The sequence below is a fragment of the Caretta caretta genome, chromosome 1, assembly GCF_965140235.1.
Source record: "Caretta caretta isolate rCarCar2 chromosome 1, rCarCar1.hap1, whole genome shotgun sequence".
In the NCBI taxonomy this organism is placed as follows: domain Eukaryota; kingdom Metazoa; phylum Chordata; order Testudines; family Cheloniidae; genus Caretta; species Caretta caretta.
The window spans coordinates 148,603,119-148,626,231 of NC_134206.1; the positions used below are offsets into that span (position 1 = coordinate 148,603,119).

Sequence of the window (23,113 nt, forward strand, 5' to 3'; positions counted from 1 at the left end):
GAAATTTGGACCTTGACAAAAAATAATTGATTACCCGTGTTCTAAGATCCCACAGCTAAAGCCAGCCCAGGCCTTGGATATCTCCTGCCTTGATTACTTCAACCCACTCTTCTCTTCAGCCTCCCTGATTCTCATATTGCTTTTCCTTCCTGGTGCATCCAAAGGTAAACCATTAAAATGACTTTTTGAATCTGACACTGACAATGTAACTCCCCAACCTCTTTGAATTCCTCTGTAAACTTCCCTTTCCCACTACATCATATTTAAATTTCTTGTACTTATCTTAAAGGCCTACACAACTTTGACTTGGACTACATATTGGGAGTTTAGTCGTCTCATCTCCTTCACTCTGCCAAGAATACCAACTTGGATGTCCCAATAATCACCTTCAAGCAATCCTGTTTCTGTGCGTTTCCTCCCGCCCCCGCTATGGTGTCCCTTATATAGTGGATGTTATCCCCAGTAGTTTGGATATTCATTCAAATCCTTCCCAATGAAATGAGTGAGTAGCTAATAATTATAATTTTAAAAAATTTCCAAACCCTAGTTATTGTCTACTCGGGATTTCCAGTACATCCCTGTCGTCTCTGTTGTGTCTGCCTTTTATATTTTAAAGGCCCACAGAGCAAGCACTGTCTTCATTTTGTGGCACCAAACACACACTACATAATTAAATAAATTTATTTAAACAATAATAAATATTAACTTTCAGTGCTAGTGCTTCTCTCTTTTGTTCAAGATTCAGAGTATCTTTACAATATCACCTGATGCTTCTCAATTTAGTAGCACCCCAGTCTGATCAGCTAACAGAGGGAACAGTGACACAAATTTTGGTGGGAAAAACCTCTAAATTAGTTAAAAATACAGGGATGCAGAGAGAGGAGGAGGGGGAAAAACAACTCAAGTTGCTTTGTTTTTTTAACACTGTTTACAACTTTGGTCACCTAATTAACTGTCAATAATTGGAGATGGAATAAGAAGTCAAAAGGTGCCCGGAGTGACATCCTCCTTACTCTTCACAAAAATATCCTCTGAATAATGCATTCCTTTAACTTTGACTTAAAACACTGCATCAGTTGGATTAATCAGAATAAAGGCTTTGTTTGTTTTTTTCTTGGGATTTTTATGCTAATTTGGGAAATGGTCAGAAAATGTAAGGGTTCCACTGGCTGCTTTGTAAAACCCAGTGTAAATGGGTTTCCAATATTGTAATAATATTAGAATAGAGGTTTCATTTTTTATACATCTCTTGTATGAAATTAGAATAATCTTGTTTGATGCACTGCAATACATCCAATGGATTGTGCATTAAACCCACTTTCTCTGACCTTCGTTTTTCTTAGCTATAGTATTTTTAAAAGAAAACACTCACTGGAGCAAAGAGAACAAAAAGACATCACAATAGAAAAAGTATAACCACCAGAGTAACAATCACAGCTTTAATTCAATAATTTGCTGACTATGTTCAGAATGATGCACATTGTCTTTCACTGAAGAATCTCAAAGCACTTTACAAACATCAATTAATTCGACATCCCTGTGAGGTGGGGCACAAACCATTATTACCGTGTCCCCATTTTAAGATAGAGTAATTGGAGCACAGAGAGGTCAAGTGACTTACCCCTGAGGTCACTCAATGAGTCAGTGTCGGTCAAGAACTGAACTGCTGAGTCATCACTCCCACTTATGCTCTAACTACTAGACAATACTCTCTACGCTCATCCCAGACATTCTCTGTGTTCCAAAGTATTGCTGGAGTATCTGTTTAAAATGCTATTTCTAGTACAAAAAGATGAATTCTGTATTGAAATGCTGCAGTGTGTGTTGTAGACAGAATAAAAATGAGCAACCCAAAGCATTAGCCCATCCTTTTGTAGTTGCTTTAAGTTTGCAGGAAAAAAGTTGCTCTAAAGAAACACCTCCTGTAACATTCAAAAATCCATTTTAAATCTGCAGTCACTGTTGATTGCTAATGGTCCTAAAAGTGGACTACCCACCTATTTGGTATACAGCTCATACAAAACCTGTGCTTTGGGAGATTAGCTGCATTAAAATGTTTCAAAACTGGTTATGAATTACATTACATGAAGATTTAAAGCCACATGGAGAAAAGCTGGTCAGGGTCAGACAGTATAGGACAGACAGTTCTTGACTGTTCCCTGAGCTGCTATTACATTTTCTTTAATAACCTCTAAATCCAGTAAAGGCAGCAGCTGAAGATTTTACATAAGGGAAAAAGTCTGCATTCAGACAGAACATATCAGAAGTAACAAGAGCAGGCTGTAAGGAATATTAATGATTCTTTTCTTCAACACATTTCTATGGAACTCCCAATTTTTATGGTAACAACAGAGTGAATCATAAAGCAAAATTCATAAAGCCTTTCCCAGCTTACAAATAACAATTTGTTATGGAGGGATATTCAAATTCATTATACTTCAGACATCTGTTTTTCTGCATTTGTTTGCCAAAAAACAATTGAAAGGAGGGGGAGCAGGGTAATTTTTTGCATCTTTATGCAATGATCGGGAGCTGAATATTTCTGCCACTGCCCTCCCCCCAGAATTAAGCTCGTCCTCCCCTTTTGCTCATTCTGGCTTTCTAAAATGTATACTGTATCAATTTGAGGACAGATCAAATGTATGTCTGTGTTGTACAATACTGCCTTATTTCTCAGTGTACAAAGTAGTATCATGCTGTCTGGCAGAATCAGACATATTTTCAGTCACATACATATTACCTACTATAACGCTGCGATTTGGGAAATAAGTTCTAAAAATAATAATATTCACTTAATAGTGTCTTCCATCCAGGATCTTATATTAGGCTTCATTCATAGCAACCTGTGACAGTAGATAAATATTATCTCCATTTTTCAGATGAGGAAACAGATATGAAATTTACATGATTTGCCCAATGTGACAAACACAAAATAAGTGTGTGACAAAGCCAGGAATAGAACCTATGTCTTCCAACATCCAATCCTGCTTTCTTTGGCTAAGATTATCATTCCTTTTTCTTGGTCTCAATGGCTTAATACTACATTTATACCTTCCTATGCAGCCAGCTTTCCTCCTCACACCTGGATGTGTTAAAAAGGGATAAATAAAGATGACAAGAAGCGTCAATGCTCCATAGTTTCCAAGGCAAGTGCTATTTCCCGGTCAAACATAAGAAGGCAATCACAATGACATGACATGAGCTAGGCTCTGCCACACAGACTGCTTATGCCATTCTTAACCCCTGGAGTGTCTAAGATGATGACTTTGATCTCTTGCATTATACTAAACCAGTCTAGTCATGGTGTTAGTGACACATCAGATATAAATGAAATAAATTATTCTAACTGATGACGTTACTGGTAAGGCTCAAACATTCCATTCATTATCACTGAAAAAAAAAATCCTTCTTCTTTTCCTCAGCCTTGCTCTTACCATTTTAACAAACCTCCATACACAAGATTGCTTTTAGATCTGCTCAGGTTTGCTTCTGAAAGCCACTCATTAAGCTTTTGGTTCCATACAAGCAGGCCCACAACTTTCTACGAAAAGAACACCAGAGGGAGCGCAGTTTTATGACATTTATAGCACAGCAGCTTGCAGAGGGATTTGTTAGTTCTCTATAGGCCAGCTGCACAAAGAGGATGCACCTATTGATGATACAATGATTTTACTGGTGTTTGTATATTTATCATATTTCAGTTATTCATCCTGGACATAATTATTATTATTCCTTTTTTGTACTGCAATTGTGGTCTATGGTCCCAATCAGGAGCAGGGCACGGACACAGAGGAATACATGGCCCAAACCCCAAAGAGCTTATAAACCTTTATTCCAGCTTCGGTTTGTCAGAGTACATACTTCAGGAGTGGGCACACAGTTAAAACAGTTGTAAAAATATCTCAGTCTTTCTTTTTCACCGATACATTATACATATATCCATAACAAATGTAGACTGTAGAAAGTTAATTATTTTCTTTGTATGTGTATGAATAGAATAGTATATCTGATGTTAGATATAATCTAGTTGTATGTTCTCCCCTACTTGTTTCATGTGGATAACATAAAACTCTATAAAAACTCCTGCCCTACATCCAATTTCAGTGGGGAAAAAAATCCTTAAATAATTTTACAGCATAAGGAAACAAACATCCTTCACACTTCACAAGGGTATTGGGGGAACAGCAGTTACATTTTCGTACACTGAGTTGAACTAACCTGCTGACCTGCGGCTCTTCTTTTGCTCCCATTTCTTAGTTTCAACATCATAGTAACCCATGGAAGAAAGGTGTGTGTAACACCTAAATGATAATGGCATAATTTTTATTTTTATCATTTAGGCCTGTCTATACTGGCCAAGGAAAGTATGTTAGCAATTTTCCAGCATGATTCACTAGAAAAATACTGCTGTGGTTTCCTTGGCCAATAAACAAGATAAGCCAGGCCTCAAAGCAGCACTGTTATGGCTGACATGCTCTGTATAGCATATTTTCAGTTTTACCTTAGAAATGAACCCAACATGGAAAACACTAAATTTTTGCTCAACAAAAACTAGAGGTAAAGTACCTTTAAATGCAAGATCATCCAAGCTTACCACACCTGCCAAGGGAACACAACAAACATAATTTTCTTAGCTTGTAACACTGCCTTATCTCCCAAGAGCATTTATCTATCATGTTTACTAAAGAAGAGAAATATAGTACCCTCACACCACCACAATACAATGCTGAGAAAATGCACACAACTTTTCATGGCCCTTACAGATAATCCTTATGTACTGTGACTCAAGCATTTTCATCAAGTTTTTTTGACCTCAGTTAAGATTTTTGCCTTTAAAACACCTCAAAATATAATTACATTTTTCTAGTTTGGGGAGGATATATTATATTCTACATAACATCCTTGCTCTTCACAGTTAGTATTAGCACCTCCTTTTGTTATTCAGAAAGGATGGGGAAAAAAAAACAACCCACAACCAAGCCTCCAAGCTGGTGGGAAGAAAAATAAAACGAAAGCAGCAGCCTAAAGTAAAAAACTCATTCTTTAGGACAAAGAATGTGCTTGTGGGAATGGTAAGTATTTTATTACCATTTGCACAGGCTGTTATAAACAGCAGTTCTGAGAACACTTGCATGTTGACAGAACAAGACTGCCCTCCCCCACCATTCTCAAGGACTTATACTTCAAACAAAAACCGGTGGAGATTTCCCCCGTTATCTCCTGGTACAGTAAACATCACATTTTCATGCTGCTGTGCATGACAGACAAGGCTGTTGCCAGAGCACCTAACCTAAGCAGGTTGGGAGAGTGAATTCTGAAGTACACATTTGCTGCTGACTTTCTGATGTGTCTGAAAGTTATTACTAGGTTATGATCAGCACAAGTAACTAAAATATATAAATACGAAGAATAAATAAACCCCGAGGTACAATTCTTAGTCCTTAAAAGAAACGTATGAAGAAAGACCTAACATCAGACAACGTTTGGACACAGCAGTGCATAAAGCACACATCCCCTGATTTATTTTTCTATATTAAATTATTTCCCTTCAAGAAAATCCCAGAAGGAGAAGGTGGAGGGAGGAGAGAAAGGAGTGTGCAGCAGTGTCATTCCACCCACAAGTTGTATGTGCTACCCTCTCTCCCCTGTCTATTTCAGGGACTCCAGGCAATCTTCCACCCACTTCCTCATGCCTGGAGCTGGGTCTTTCATAACCCTCTCCTTTATACCACTGACACCACCCCAATGTGGGGCCCCCCATTCCAGGGTCTCTGTGCTCCCTCCATCTCCTGTCCCCAGGTGCCCCATTTTCAATCCCCCCCCCCCATCTCTACTTCCCTTACTCCAATTCCCTGGTTCTGTGCCTGTCCACCCATTTCCCCCTTTCTGAGCCCTTGCTGCCCTCAGCACCACAATTATCCTCCTCCACCCATTCCCTTACAGGTCCCTGCTTTGCCCCCCATCCCTTCTGGGTCCCTGAGACCCCCTGCTTTCCCCTCCCCATTGGCAAATCCACTCCCCTTCCCCCCCACTCCCTCCCCCGTCCTCTCTGGGGACCTGCTTCCTCTCCCTCACCCCCATCTGGGTCCCTACTTCCCCCACCATTGCCCCATCCCTAAGGTCCTTGCTACTTTGCCCTCACCCCCATTCTTGCCCCCTCCCACGCATTCTGTCCTCCCTTTCCCTCCTCCCTGGATCCCCAGTTCCCACACTACAAACCCTCCTAAGGCTCTCTTACTATTAGAGTTGAGGTTACAATCTCTCCAGGCACCAAGTTAAGGTCCTGCCTCTGATGTGAGAAGGCAGCAGTAGGGGGAACCAGAAAGATTCCTCTGCCTGCAGCACTGGGCAGTCTGGGGGCCCTAATTTTCCTGTGAATCAGGCTCTTTCAGTGTTTTGATTTGTATCAGATTCAACAGGGTTCTGCCCACTGATGGCTAAATATTCCCAGGAATTTTGGAATTGGTTGTATGCAGTGTTCCAAAGCTATCATATTATATCCAAACACACACACACACACACATACAAATGCAGCTGAGTGTCACACCTTGCTTTGGTCAGCCAAATATCTTCCTCAAACGCGTTCCCCTCCATGTCACAAATATATCCATTTTCTACTGTATACCCACAGGCCTGGGTCCTTTTTACAAAAACAATTTATTAAAATTCCTATCCCCCACCTTTTGTTCAAAATAGTTTTGTGAATGTTACAGTAGTTTCCATGGGAGAAGGGAAGGGGCAGGCTCCATAGAGACCTGAATGAAGGGGGAGCAGATTTACATGTCCCCTTCAGCATCCTGTGGAGCTGCTGTCACATTATTCTGTGTTGGTCTGACAAAACCTAAAAACGCAACACAGAGCCCCCCTACAAAGCCCTGAAGGTTACCACAGGATCTCGTCTAGCTACCAATGTTCTTATTCCTTGTTTATTACCATGGCATCTTTTGGACATGGCTCACGGTGCAGTTTTTGCACAGAGCACAAGAGCACAAGAGCACAGAGACTCTTTTCAGGAGAGGGCTGGGTAACACCAAGAACAACAAAAGTTAAAAAAAATGTGGGTAAGGGGAAATATAAAGCCTCTAGAACTAAACTGATCCACATTGTCAGCTTGTGGAAAAGTGAGTCACCCCTGAAACCTGAAGTGACAATAAAAATCAAATAAAGGATTTTTAAAAATCCACCCATCACAACAGGAAACCACAGGTCATTTTATAATTGTATGTTTTTTAAATACAATAACTCAAGACTACTTACTGCCATTACTATTCACTAAAAAGAACTTGCTGTAGATTGCTACATAGTGGAATATTTCCAAAATACCTCTGAACAACATACTAATCCACAGAGGTCTCCCTGCCAACACTACAGAAAGAGGGATTCTAGATGGACTCCTCCTGAAGGTCGAAACAGCAGACTGGACTTCTACATAGAGTGCTTCCGCCGACGTGCACGGGCTGAAATTGTGGAAAAGCAGCATCACTTGCCCCATAACCTCAGCCATGCGGAACGCAATGCCATCCACAGCCTCAGAAACAACTCTGACATCATAATCAAAAAGGCTGACAAAGGAGGTGCTGTTGTCATCATGAATAGGTCAGAATATGAACAAGAGGCTGCTAGGCAGCTCTCCAACACGAGTTTCTACAAGCCATTACCCTATGATCCCACTGAGAGTTACCAAAAGCAACTACAGCATTTGCTCAAGAAACTTCCTGAAAAAGCACAAGATCAAATCCGCACAGACACACCCCTGGAACCCCGACCTGGGATATTCTATCTACTACCCAAGATCCATAAACCTGGAAATCCTGGGCGCCCCATCATCTCAGGCATTGGCACCCTGACAGCAGGATTGTCTGGCTATGTAGACTCCCTCCTCAGGCCCTACGCTACCAGCACTCCCAGCTACCTTCGAGACACCACTGACTTCCTGAGGAAACTTCAATCCATCGGTGATCTTCCTGATAACACCATCCTGGCTACTTTGGATGTAGAAGCCCTCTACACCAACATTCCACACAAAGATGGACTACAGGCCGTCAGGAACACTATCCCCGATAATGTCACGGCTAACCTGGTGGCTGAACTTTGTGACTTTGTCCTTACCCATAACTATTTCACATTTGGGGACAATGTATACCTTCAGATCAGCGGCACTGCTATGGGTACCCGCATGGCCCCACAGTATGCCAACATTTTTATGGCTGATTTAGAACAACGCTTCCTCAGCTCTCGTCCCCTAAAGCCCCTACTCTACTTGCGCTATATTGATGACATCTTCATCATCTGGACCCATGGAAAAGAAGCCCTTGAGGAATTCCACCATGATTTCAACAATTTCCATCCCACCACCAACCTCAGCCTGGTCCAGTCCACACAAGAGATCCACTTCCTGGACACTACAGTGCTAATAAACAATGGCCACATAAACACCACCCTATACCGGAAACCTACTGACCGCTATTCCTACCTGCATGCCTCCAGCTTTCACCCTGACCACACCACACGATCCATCGTCTACAGCCAAGCTCTGCGATACAACCGCATTTGCTCCAACCCCTCAGACAGAGACAAACACCTACAAGATCTCTGTCAAGCTTTCTTACAACTACAATACCCACCTGCAGAAGTAAAGAAACAGATTGATAGAGCCAGAAGAGTTCCCAGAAGTTACCTACTACAGGACAGGCCTAACAAAGAAAATAACAGAACGCCACTAGCGGTCACCTTCAGCCCCCAACTAAAACCCCTCCAACGCATTATTAAGGATCTACAACCTATCCTAAAGGATGAGCCAACACTCTCACAAGTCTTGGGAGACAGACCAGTCCTTGCCTACAGACAGCCCCGCAACCTGAAGCAAATACTCACCAACAACCACATACCACACAACAGAACCACTAACCCAGGAACTTATCCTTGCAACAAAGCCCGTTGCCAATTGTGCCCACATATCTATTCAGGGGACACCATCACAGGACCTAATAACATCAGCCACACTATCAGAGGCTCGTTCACCTGCACATCCACCAATGTGATATATGCCATCATGTGCCAGCAATGCCCCTCTGCCATGTACATTGGTCAAACTGGACAGTCTCTACGTAAAAGAATAAATGGACACAAATCAGATGTCAAGAATTATAACATTCATAAACCAGTCGGAGAACACTTCAATCTCTCTGGTCACGCAATCACAGACATGAAGGTCGCTATCTTAAAACAAAAAAACTTCAAATCCAGACTCCAGCGAGAAACTGCTGAATTGGAATTCATTTGCAAATTGGATACTATTAATTTAGGCTTAAATAGAGACTGGGAGTGGCTAAGTCATTATGCAAGGTAGCCTGTTTCCTCTTGTTTTTTCCTACCCCCCCCCCCCAGATATTCTGGTTTAACTTGGATTTAAACTTGGAGAGTGGTCAGTTTAGACCGCAGGAGAGTGAGTTTGTGTGTGTATGGGGGTGGGGGGGAAGTGAGAGAACCTGGATCTATGCAGGAAATAGCCCAACTTGATTATGTAAAGAGTTGTCACTTTGGATGGGCTAGCACCAGCAGGAGAGTGAATTTGTGTGGGGGGGTGGAGGGTGAGAAAACCTGGATTTGTGCTGGAAATGGCCCACCTGCTGATCACTTTAGATAAGCTATTACCAGCAGGACAGTGGGGTGGGAGGAGGTATTGTTTCATATTCTCTGTGTGTATATAAAGTCTGCTGCAGTTTCCACGGTACACATCTGATGAAGTGAGCTGTGGCTCACGAAAGCTCATGCTCAAATAAATTGGTTAGTCTCTAAGGTGCCACAAGTACTCCTTTTCTTTTTGCGAATACAGACTAACACGGCTGTTCCTCTGAAACCTGTCATAGTTTAACTTGAGCAACATGTAAAAACGCCTGGAGACAGTAAGAAGAGAGATAAGAAAGGGAGGATGAGGTCACCCACTCATTTGTTATGTAGAAGATGCATTGATGAGCATAGCAGAACATGCATTTCGCCTTCTCTTCTATGATCTACTCTAATCTTCTTCTTACTTTCTTTTATCATTCCTGATGTGTTTTAACCTTTTGATGTAGGAAACTGGAAATGTTTAGGTATGCATCTTACTGTTGGCAAGAATAAAGGATAAATATCCCACTTTCCTCCCCAAATTAGAAGTGTGATTTAAGTTTCATCCGTTGTGAATTTGAGAAAAGAATCTGGACTGCACTGTGCGTTTTTCAATATAGAGCACAGCAGCGGTCACAGAATTGCTAAAAGGAGAGCAGCATTATCCTTTCAAATAGTGAAACAAACCGAAAGCCTGCTTGTCACCTCTCTGAAACAATACTAATGCTGACTCTTCACAGTTCATTCATTTGACCCATTCTTACCGCTCTACTGGAGACCTCTGTTTTTCATTGTTATTTATACATTCTGTACATGGGGTAGGCCAGGGAGTGTCAATTATTTTTTGGCAAGCTCCATATTTCTTGGTCAAGGTACAATCAAGGTCCAGACGCCAGAGACAATAATAAAAAACAACAGTGATAATAAGTAAATAAAAAGATTTTGGGATCCGTTCAAAAGTGCCTGGGGATCCGGATTTGGCCTGTGGTCTGGCTATTGACTACCCCTGCGGTAGAGTATGTATGTCTACATTACAAGTGCTACAGTGGCTCAACTGAAGCTACACTGCTGTAGTGTTCTAGTGTAGACACTTGCTATAGCGAGAGAAGGGGATTTTCCATCACTGTAGTAAATCCTCCCACTTGACAGGCAGTAGCAGAAGAATTCTGATGTTGACCCATCTGCCTCTACAGTCGTGGGTTAGGTCAACCTAATTACATCACACAGTGTGAGAAATTTTTCACAGCCCTGAACAATGTCCCTAGATTGACCTAAATTTTAGGTATAGATCAGGCCTTAGAATAACTGTTGTTCTTCGTGACAGCTGTGATCCAGTGGTGAGCACCTTCATCATTTTATAACAAAAAGGCATGTGTGCTGGCAAGTAGGGATGGGTAAAGTAATTCACATAAAATAAAAAACTTCCATGTGACCCCGTTGTAATATGGTTAGATCCTGTCCACACTACCCCTTTTAGCAATGTATTAACCAGGACAGGATAACTGCACTGAAATGGATTTCCCCCCCTGACATTTCTGTATTTGTATTGTAGACAGACCCCAAGAAGAAACTACCTACTCCACATGCCTTGCCAAGTAAACAGATTAGCAAACTAACATGAAATTTCTTTAAGCAATCCCTAGAATTCAATCCTTTCTCCTACATTTCTGTTTCTCATTCTCAAGGGATTTTACTTTTCTTCTCAGTGACAGAAACGTAAATAGGGTGGAATTAAATAAAAATAAAAACAATAATAGGGAAAAACATTAGAAAACAAAAACCACACAAATGCTTACAAACTGGAAGCAGCTCCTAACACTAGGTTCAATGTTACTGCCACCAAACGATGCAACTTCGCCAAGCTGTCGTGGGATCTGGATGGAGTCATGCAGGAGAAGGCCCAATCGGCGCTGGTCACAGAATCCAGTGGAACTTGCTACCTGCTTGAACAGGTCTAGAGGGACGAAAATGAAGAGTTTTAGGGACAGAACATGTCAACGGGGACTACAGAAGTATTACAGAAACGCAATTATTTTCAGAGGCTCAAAAGTGCGGTGTCATTATGGGAGTGGCCCCTTTTCAATGGGCCTCCATTTGGCTATCATCTCTGTTTATTAACCAGTTAAATAAGTAGCCCAGTGCTAATGTCTGATAAGATCATGGACTTGTATCTGTCAAGAAGGACCATTCTAAAATAACAATCTCACAGCATTTATATAATATTCAGAACCAACACAAGCTATACCTCCATAACACGTGTACAGGGTCTCTGATCCACAAAATCTTTTAAACATTAATGTACGTATAGTCTGAACAGCTTTAAACATACAGCCTAGAGGACCTGATTTTGTTTAAACATCATGAGTTGCTTTGAAAAACAAGAAAGTTCCCTAACTTTGATATTTCATAATATACTGAACTCAAGATGATTTTTTAAATGAAAGAGAAACATTACACTGTTACAGAGCCCCACCACCCATTGGGAATGTTAATATCATATTAAGTTTTAGTTTTTGAAGTGAAATGTCATTTTAAGCCCTGTTCTATTATAGCAATACTATCAAAAAGGAATCCTTACCGGACTGAATCATCATCCTACCATAAGCACAATTTAATTAGATGGGAATTAGTTATACTACAAATGCTTTGAGGAGGTTTTAAAGTTCGTAATAACAAGAAAAATCAAGTTAGGATCAACTGAAATATTTATTTGGTACTCCCCCAGTTGATAATTCATGACCTGAATAAATTCTGCTTATTTTTCGAAGAGTAAAAAATGTCACTAGTGTAGTAATAATATGCTTTCATGGCTGTGGCCTCCTTAATATTTCATTCTACACTGGGGGTGCAATTACACAGGAATGTCAATAGCATTGATTAGTTTCCTAGCACAGTTTTGACAAATGATTTTTTTTCTTTTTGGTTCCTTTTAATTAGAAGCATATAAGTCTTCTCATATCTGGTCTCACAATACATGACTTCAAGGCAAATCCTGCCTTCACCTCCCTGGCCCTGGAGACTTTCCCTGGCGGCACAACCAATACTGTTCTGCAGCACAAGTCGGCGGCAAACTCCCTGTGCAGAACTCAGCTCTACAGGGACTCCCAGAGCATATCAGCGAGAAGGAATGAGAAAAGTCAAAAGATCAGCTGCTATGATGTTTCTGTCCTAATGGCTTTCCTTGTTGTGGTAAGTGGAGAGGACAGTAGGAGCTACTGCAGCGTCAGGTAGTGGAAATGGAACAATGGTGGAGCAAGTCCACAGCCCCAGGGAGAAGATTCCTTTCTTCTCATCCCCAACTGCACATCCTTTCATTTCCCTCTTATTAAAGCATTTACAATGCCTAAAGGAAGATTACACATTACAATCAATCAGATGCAGCCTTTTTTGGAGAGACAGTATTCAGCACTCGCAGGAGAATAAATTAATCTTAATAGATATTTCCCATCTCTAACTTTTGCAATCCTAACAGTGTATCATTTTTCTGGGAAACAGCTAAAGATCAAAGTTTTGACATTTTATTTTAAATGTTTTAATTTGACCCAATTTTACAAAATATTTTAAACGCTACAGTGAAGGAGGAGGTTGGTTCAATATAGGTCCATATTCCTCTGTTTAAAAAAATGTAACATTTTTCAAAATCTTGATTTTCAAAAAGATGCTGGATTAAGAATACATCTTGAGTCAAATCCTAAAGTTCTTGCTCAAGCTCCAACCCTGTAAACGCCTACATATGAGTATTACCATTGAACTCAGCAGGGGTACCCATGTGCATAAAGTTACTCACATGAGTAAAGTGTCCAGGTCTCACTTTATACTCATTCATTATTCATGTAAAACTTGTATTGGCTTCAAATTGATTTCTTCCAGATAAGGATTTGTTCTACTGAAAACATGCAGAATTTTGATTTTTAAATTACTCACTCACTCTCTTTTTCCTCTATCTCACACATGTAAAATGAAAGAAGAAAAAAAAGCTTCTTCATGAATATGCACATCTTTATTGTTCAGCCAGGGATAGCAACTGTGGTTGCACATAATTTTTTCAAGTATGATTTCACTGTAGACACCAGACGTAAGATACTGTATTTTATTCAACATGCTATAACATAAGTTGCTCTAAATATAATTTTTCCTGAAACATTTCTTTTTGTACTTTGTCATCTCGTCATTTAGATCCTGTCTATACTGGTCAGGGAAAAAAGTTTTAGTACCTTTCTATGACAAATCATATTAAACCCTACTTCTTCCTAATATGGTGTCATTGATTTTTTTTCTGGCCAGTGTAGAAAAAACTTTAATCTATCATGGGAAATGGGGTGAAATCTACACTGGACAAGTCACTTAAAATACATTGTAGAGAACTATCCTTCACTGAAGGATTAGAAGACCTAACAGGACTTTTCTGTCCTGATTTTTTGTGTTTCCATGATATATAGGAAAAAATTTAAATAAAATAAATTAAAAAGAAATAAAATATAAATTAAGACACATGACTTACATCTGTACTTATCTTCCAAATGTGCTTTACACAGGGAAACTACACCGGTTTTAAAAGATAAGACACGGATCCTTCCTGTTCGACCCCTGTTGATGATTATGATAAGAAAAACAAACACTGATTGATAATATAATCCACATATTTGAGGTCTTATTTAGGAGAATAATGCAACTTTTAAAATTAAACACAATCTTAACCACCAATCTTAGAGCCCCGATAATTGCTGGATATTTTAAAGAACAGGTTGGACAAATACATGTCAGGGATGCTCTATGTTTACTTGGTCCTGCCTCAGCACAGAGGGCTAGGCTAGATAACTTCTTAAGGTCCGTTCTAGCACTACATTTCTATGATTCTGTACTACTTCACAAAAATTAATTCTTGCGTAACTTATACATGACTTGTGGAATACACTGGTTAAACAGTGTTCATCAGCAGCTCCAAGACAAGTAACTGGTTGCAGGTCCATAGTTAATGCTACGTTTTGCACTTAAATCAGGGATTCAACCACTCTGACATGAATGCAATGACAGTGTATCTCCCCACAATTACAACACTTACCGAGTCTGAACATTCACGGTACATAACCTTTAATTAGTTTGAGAGTTAATATTAATTTTAAAATGGGCCCTGTAAAAAATTTAACACCCTGCGCCAGTCTATTTTTCTAGTCCAAATGATTTAATAACCAAATCATGCACTCTTCAAATTTCCCATATAGACTGAATGTCACCACATTTGAAGACTTTTTTAACGATTAATGGTTATTTTTCGCTTTTATTATTTATAACTGAAAGTGCTAACAAAGAAATGTTCTTATACAGAAAATTCAAAGAATTGCCCTCTTTTAAAATGGCTGCCATTTCCTTTTGTGATCAATGGGAGTGAAGCTAAAAGTGCTTTTAGTAAACACTTCATCTTTTAATATGGCTATTACCTTCCACTGTTTACAATGGAAGTGAAGTCAAGATGTTTTTAGGGAAGATGGGGGTCCCAGACAGCATGAGGAGCCACCCTCTTCCCTATGGACAGCCTGACTTCATTCCTACTGGGAACACTGGGAGGTTGAAACATGTCTTTGATTAGTGTCAGCATTAGCCTCAATTCATCAGTGACACCAAAGATGTAACATTCAAACACTTTCCACTCACTTTAAAGAGCCTGTATGGGCCCCACCCCTGGCCATATGTGGTCTGTAATCATCCTCCTGTCCCATATCCACATGTGCTCTGCAGCCTCTCTATATCTACAACATCCTCCATGACTGTGTGCCACGCAACTTCACTGCTTGAAATCCTACTTCAGAACTCAGTTTTATTTCAATTTACTTTCAATGGCTGACGCCCACACGAAATAATATTCCAGTTAATATCCCAATTTTGATATATTTAAACAAAACAACCTCTCTCCCCCAAACAAATGATCAAAATATGTACAATACAATAAGCATATGTCTAACAACTCCTTTAGGCAGAAGTCTATCAATAATTTTCAGTCTGTAAGTGCCACTTTCACCATTGTCACTGAAAATAAGAACAATATTAATGCATGCAATTATAAAAGGCACCCCATGCTGTGCTGCACAGTATGCGAGCAGTTCAGCCAATAAATACATTTCCTCTGTAATACTGTCAAGATCAGCAGAACAGCCATTTACATGCATTGGTCCAAATTCTGTTATCATACAAGCGTAATACCTTAGTAAAAAAAACTCCACTGAAATGAAGAGACACTACAGATTTACATTGGTGTAACAGAGCAGAATTTGGTTCCCTCAGCACATCCCATTTTTTTTTTTAAATATTCTTTTCCTATTTGTAAATCAGCATCTGTTATTCACTTATGTCACTTGAACATTGTGTTCTTATTCTTTTCTTGTTTGCACTTCCTCACCTTCCTCAAATCCTTTCCAAATTCATTATCCTTTGTGCCCTCAGAACCCATGCAGATAAATACCAGCCTCATGCAAATTATACAGGAGAGGCATGTAACATGATGCTTTTCCTGTGCGGTATATTAAATAGGAACTTACATGAAGCATGAGTTGGTTCAGTTGGCTACGCCCTCCTCCCTGCCTCCCAAGTCAAACAGATAATTTAGTATGTAACAGCAAATGAGTATGAATATCTGATCAATTAAAACAAATTTGAAACATATTGAATAGCTGCAAGGCTGCACCCCAAATTGGACCAGTCATTGCTAGTGTGTTCCGGTTATCAATATCTTTACAAATAACAGTTGGGAAGCATAATAAATGCAAATTATCAGGGCTTTTTTTTTTTTTTTAAATGCCACAGAGTCTCTAATAGGAGAATGAATTCAAGAAAATCATTGCGGGATTTGTTTATTTACCCAATCAGTAATGCTAAATACATTTGACCCTTGGCTCTTCTTTCTGTGCTCATCCAGGGTATCACAAACACAAAACTTCAGTAAAAGGCCACGCACTTCCCTCATCCCTGGGTCCCTACAATGTTCCATCCAGTCCTGTATGATCTATTTCCCCAGCATCCCTTCCCTCAACAGCACAAACTATAATTTACAATGTATTTCCTTAAATTAAGTATTCTCACACCTTCTTGTCAACTGTCTAAATGGGCCATCTTGATTATCACGACAAAAGTTTTTTTCTCCTGCTGATAATAGCTCATCTTAACTAATTAGCCTCCCACAGTTTGTATGGTAACTTCCAACTTATCTGTATATCTATATCTTACTGTATGTTCTATTCTATGCATCCGATGAAGTGGGCTGTAGCCCTTGACAGCTTATGCTCTAATAAATTGGTTAGTCTCTAAGGTGCCACAAGTACTCCTATTCTTTTTACAATGTCGTAGGTTTCAATGAAATAAACAAACATAATGAGACTGAATTTAGCAAGAAAGAGTCTTGAGGAGAAGCAAGCAGGATTTGACACTAAGCTGCAGGAAGAGGTAGATACACTGGAGACTAGGGATACGGTCCAGAGTGACCTAGACAAATTGAAGAATTGGGCCAAAAGAAATCTGATGAGGTTCAACAAGGACAAGTGCAAAGTCCTGCACTTAGGACGGAAGAATCCCATGCACTGCTACAGGCTGGGGACACGGCTAAGTAGCACTTCTGCAGAAAAGGTCCTGTAGATTATAGTGGATGAGAAGCTGGATACGAGTCAACAGTGTAGCCTTGTTGACAAGAATGCTAACGGGATATTGGGATGCATTAGTAGGAGCACTGGCAGCAGATTGAGGGAAGTGATTATTCCCCTCTATTCCGCTCTGGTGAGGCCACATCTGGAGTATTGAGTCCAGTTTGGTGCCCCCCACTACAGAAAGGATGTGGACAAATTGGAGACAGTCCAGCGGAGGGCAACAAAAATGATTGGGGGCTGGGGCACATGATTTAAGAGAAGAGGCTGAGGGAACTGGGTTTCAGAGTAGCAGCCGTGTTAGTCTGTATTTGCAAAAAGAAAAGGAGTACTTGTGGCACCTTAGAGACTAACCAATTTATGTGAGCATAAGCTTTCGTGAGCTACAGCTCACTTCATCGCATGCATATTGTGGAAAATACAGAAGATGTTTTTATACACACAGACCATGAAAAAATGGGTGTTTATCACTACAAAAGGTCTTCTCTCCCCCCAACCCACTCTCCTGCTGGTAATAGCTTATCTAAAGTGATCACTCTCCTTACAATGTGTATGATAATCAAGGTGGGTCATTTCCAGGGAACTGGTCTTATTTAATCTGCAGAAAACAAGAGTGAGGGGGGATTTGATACCAGCCTTCAGCTACCTGAAGGGGGGTTCCAAAGAGGATGGAGCTAGGCTGTTCTCTGTGGTGACAGATGACAGAATAAGGAGTAAAGGTCTCAAGTTGCAGTGGGGGAGGTCTAGGTTGGATATTAGGAAACACAATTTCACTAGGAGGGTGGTGAAGCACTGGAATGGGTTACCTAGGGAAATGGCGGAATCTCCATCCTTTGAGGTTTTTAAGGCCAGCCTTTACAAAGCCCTGGCTACAATGATTTAGTTGGGGTTGGTCCTGCTTTGAGCAGGGGGTTGGACTAGATGACCTTCTGAGGTCTCTTCTAACCCTAATCTTCTATGATTTTATTGCCCCAGCCTACACATCAAACATTTTTTGACTGGGAAGAATTGTAATTTGTATTCAGATTTTATTCATGTTTGGCTCTAAATACAAACTGGATCAGATATTTGTTTTCTGAAAACTCAAGTAGATTTAAAAAAAATTAACCTAAATATTAAATATAGGCCTGTTCTCTATTGCCTGTGAACAAAGCAAAAAATCTAGTGCAAACACAATACATAATATAACATGGCAGAATGACTATCCACATTAACTCGATGGCAGTTGTGGATTAAGTCAGAATAGGAAGCCCTCCATTTATAGAATCACCCCGTGGGAAGAGGTTTGGAGACATCTGCAGTTTCTGATCCAGAAATCAATAGGGCGTAATTACACGGATTAAAACTTGATGAAAGAAACATTCTTGGGGCATGGAAGTATTCCCAGGCTATGGCTCTTTATTTTAAATTTAATCCAAAACGTTGATGAAATTAAAAGCACACTCTCTCATCTACACAGGTTTATTTTGCCACATGACATGCGAGTGTGTGTCTGAATTTAAGGATACCTAATAGATACTTCTAGTCTTAAGTAAGCAAGTCAGAGCTTGGACTGCCAAATTTGCAGAGCTGTTTGTTACTGTAAATCCAACAATAATCCAAAACTAGGCTGCTTTATTTAATTATTGTTAATTTAGGAGTTGTCCAAGCTCTAGGAAGCAGCTGATTAAAACAGCAAATTGAACAGATTTTCTGTAAGACTATCCAAGTAAATCTACCCCATCTTCTATAAATTCAGGAGTGTGGACTCAGCAGATCTAAATTCTAATTTGAAGGGGCCTTTGTTTGCTAAACCTGAATTTTAGAAGCCACATTACTAACCTAAGAAAATTCACTCAGATCTGTTGACTATTAAAAGTCACAAGTATATTGCACCACAGGTGGCCCCCTTTCCAGCCTCTAACAAGGATTACATACTAACAGCTCTAGAAAATGGGCCATTCTGAATAGGCTTAACTGTTGGAAGTTGCACAAGCATGAGCACACATATAATGAAGATTATGCTGTTGCTTTTTGATAATACTCTTAATTAGTAAAGATAAAGGTGTATTAACAAGGAAATTCAAAAGTGCCTTGCAGAGTCGTAACTTAATGATGGGATGGAGTTCTGAAAAATGACCCCTAAATACACGGACCATTTTAAAGTAGAATGTTCTGTTCTCCAGCTATATCACTTCTTAGCTTAATAAAACAATTTAGGATTCCAAGCCTAACTCAGGGCTGTATTGATTCAGCTAAGTGCAACCAGTAAGCCATTAGTTTTATTAAACTTGCACTATGACCACCAGCTTTCCAGCTTCAAGCCACTCATTTTGTAACCAGGAAGACAGCTCATTACCCCCAAATGTCATTAAAGCCTTTTAGTACAGTACACTCAGACTACTTGCACATACGTGTCATAGACATTCAACAGCCAGTTGAGGCACATGTCCACACAGAGAGGGACGTTGACCAGGTTATTGTGCTCTTGTTCCAATCGATCATAAACGGTGGTCAAGCAGTTAATGATCTGAAGGATATCCATCGACTGGTCATTCTGTTTGAGGTTGTGCTGGTCCAAGGCATCACATGCAGCAGACAGACTCAGTAGATCCACTGTTTAAAGTAAAATAATAACAACAACAAAAAAACACTCAGTCATTTCAAGCATTAACCCCCCTTCCCGACAAGAATATATTTTGATTAAAATTTTCTTAAGCTTTCATCCCTTCCCCAACCCTTTGTCTGAAAATAACCTTTTATGCCCCAATCCTGCAGGCTCCCAAACATGCATTAGGTCAATGGTTCTCAAAGTATTTACCATTGTGGGCTGCATATGCACCTCTCTATGTGGCCCCATCCACACTATATATGTATATACATATATATACACATACACACATTATCTGTATGGCCAGTGGCGAGCTGGAGCCGGTTCACACCGGTTCGCTAGAACTGGTTGTTAAATTTAGAAGTCCTTTTAGAACCGGTTGTTCCGCGAGGGACAACCAGTTCTAAAAGGGCTTCTAAATTTAACAAGCGGCCAAAAGTGGCGCCTTAGGCACCACCTCCATGGGTGCCCCACCGGCGGCTCCCCGCCCCACCCCCAGGCCCAGCTCACCTCAGCTCCGCCTCCTCCCCTGAATGCACCACCCCGCTCTGCTTCTCCCCCCCCCCCCCCGCGAATCAGCTGTTCGCGCAGGAAGCTGGGGGAGGCCGAGAAGCAGGCCGCCAGCTTCCTGCTCAGGCCCAGGGATGCGCAGGTGAGGTGGGGGGGGGCGCGAGGAGGGCCGTCTGCGCTGCAGCAGGTAACCGGGGGGGAGGGGGTGGTGTGCAGGGGAATCGCTCCCTCCTCAGATCACCTCCGCCTCCCTGGGCCTGAGCAGGAAGCCGCTGCCTGCTTCTCAGCCTGCACCAGCTTCCCGCCGAACAACTGATTCGTGGGAAGCCGGAGGGGGGGGGGGGGCGCGGAGAAGCAGAGCGGGGCGGTGCTTTCAGGGGAGGAGGCGGAGCGGAGGCGAGGTGAGCTGGGGCCGGGTGCGGGGTGGGGAGCTGCTGGTGGGTGCTCTGCACCCACCAATTTTCCCCGTGGGTGCTCCAGCCCCAGAGCACCCAGGGAGTCGGCGCCTAAGGCACCACTTTTGATGTGATCAGTGGGGGAGCGGCCGCTCCCCCCCAGCTACACTCCCCCACCCCTAGGAGCCAGAGGGACTTGCTGGATGCTTCCTGGGAGCTGACCCAGGTAAGAACCTCCGGGACTCCCCACCTCGCCCCCTGGCAGGTACCTCTGGCTCTTAGGGGTAGGGTGGGCACCCACTATGATGGTCTATAAGACCCTCCTGCCCGGTTCTGGGGGCAGTCAGGGGACAGGGGAGGGCGGTGGATGGGGCAGAGGTCCTGGGGGGGTGGGCATCAAGGAACGCTGGGGGGTTGGATGCGGCAGGAGTCCCGGGGGGTGGGGGTGGACAATGACCCGCTCGTGGGGTGAGGAGGGAACCCGTTGTTAAGATTTTGGCAGCTCATCACTGTGTATGGCCCTGAGGGTGTCCCATGGTCCACAGCGGTGTGCTGATTGGTCCGTGAGTTGAGAACCACTGCATTAAGGCTTTGCAGGACAAGGCCTTAGACTGTAAATTGTAAAAGTCAGAATAATTTCTTATTGTCTGTAAAAGACCTACCACACTATTGGATGCCATATAAATAAAATGTCTTATTCAGAGCATATAAAACATTAAATCATTTAATTTAATTTTTATATTCCTGTTGACAGTATTTGATTAAAAACATATTGAACATAATGTCATTTTAGGACATGCCAACTTTACTGAGGTTTTCCATCTATTTCCATCACATCATTACTTTTAGCAAATAAAATACCACTTACTAAAGATGATGGGAGAAATTTCAGAGGTGCCATATTCCATTGGAATATGTAGTTCTATCAAACTGACTTCTTGTGTCAATTTTTTTTGTATTCTCTGTAACAATGTCATATAAAATATGTCAAAACCAAAATGAAACAATTTTGTCAAAACGAAGCGTTTCAATCATACAATTTTTTTTCACAGAATTTTTTCTTTTTGGAGAGTTTTGAAAATTTTCTGTTTTGTTCTGATACAGAATGAAGTGAAAATTCAAAATCCTTCAATAAATGGAACTTCTGTTCTTTACACTGTTCTACTTATTACCCTTAATCTCAAAATGCACCTCCCACTAAGATCAAAAACAGTTCAGTATCAACTGATTGAGGGAAGTATTTTGCCTCTAAGCTTGAAAGGATAACAATTTTCAGTGTTATGAGAGATGATTTTTAAAATGAAATGGGGATCATACAAGAAAGCAAGATAATGAGGGCTATCTATATTTGCACTCACTGCCATAATATCTGAGCACCTCACAAATATTTTATCCCCACACCACCTCCATGAAATGTGGAAGTATTGTTTTACTGACTTCACAGATAAGAAAGCAAACCAGACAGACTGAAGGCCAAATTCTGTCACTCTTACTCACATTGAGTTGATTTCAATAGGATAATCACGGAGTATGGTATAACTCAATGTGATTAAGTTTGGAAGAATCCAGCCCTAAGTGAAGATCATATAGGAATTAGGTGACAGAACTGGGAACTGAACCAAGATCTCCCAAGTTCTAGGTGAGTGCCCTAACCACAAGACCATGCTTCTTCTCTTTGAAATAAAGATTTTTAATGAGCTTTGACAAGCAACAATACTTCACAATTTAACAGATTTTAACAGTGAAGCAATAGCTTAATGTCACATTGGCCAAATTCACTTCTGATGCAACTTTAAATTCCGTCAAGAATGAATCTGGCTCTTTGTGTCCTACAGGACACTACTTTAGCCTTCCAGACTCAGCCACTGAATAATCTGCAAAGGGTTATACAATATGGATGGGATTTTCAGTAGTACTTATGGAATTTCAGAATACAAATCTCATTGAAAAAAATCAAAGGAACTTGTGCTCCTAAACCCCTTAAGGACATCTGAAAATCTTAGCTTATGTGCCTCATGTACCCAAATCCTAAAGCAAAGAAAAAGTATGTAATGATATATACATGACCCTACTGTCATACTAAAAGGTTTAGCTTACGGAGTGAATACATTTAATTTTTTTAAAAATATAAAGCATTTTTATTGTGGAGACTGTATCTCATTTACTGACATGTAAAAAGGTAACTATCCTAAGATGTGTGTCTTGTTCAACAACAGCCTATTTATCAGCCCCATCTCTAAGGATCATAGAAAGATGCTTCTCTCTAGTAACAATTTATTAGTCAAATTCGAAATGCAGCACTGCATTCACAACACCTTTAACTTTAGCTTTAGGTTGCATGCTCAGTTCCTCTGTGACAATGAATCAATGGTAATTAAGTG

The 23,113-nt window shown here is 40.8% G+C and overlaps 1 protein-coding gene across 18 annotated transcripts in view; it reads right to left on the reverse strand.

Moving 5' to 3' along the window:
• DMD (dystrophin) overlaps positions 1 to 23,113 on the reverse strand; it is a 2,122,534-nt gene that overhangs the window by 49,101 nt on the left and 2,050,320 nt on the right. For all 18 annotated transcript variants that reach the window (XM_075132091.1, XM_048863664.2, XM_048863629.2 and 15 more), the window contains 3 exons: positions 19,631 to 19,832; positions 14,111 to 14,196; positions 11,406 to 11,563 (listed from right to left, as the gene is read on the reverse strand). In XM_075132091.1, the coding sequence (XP_074988192.1) occupies positions 11,406 to 11,563; positions 14,111 to 14,196; positions 19,631 to 19,832 (446 nt within the window). The remainder of the gene's footprint in view (positions 1 to 11,405; positions 11,564 to 14,110; positions 14,197 to 19,630; positions 19,833 to 23,113) is intronic.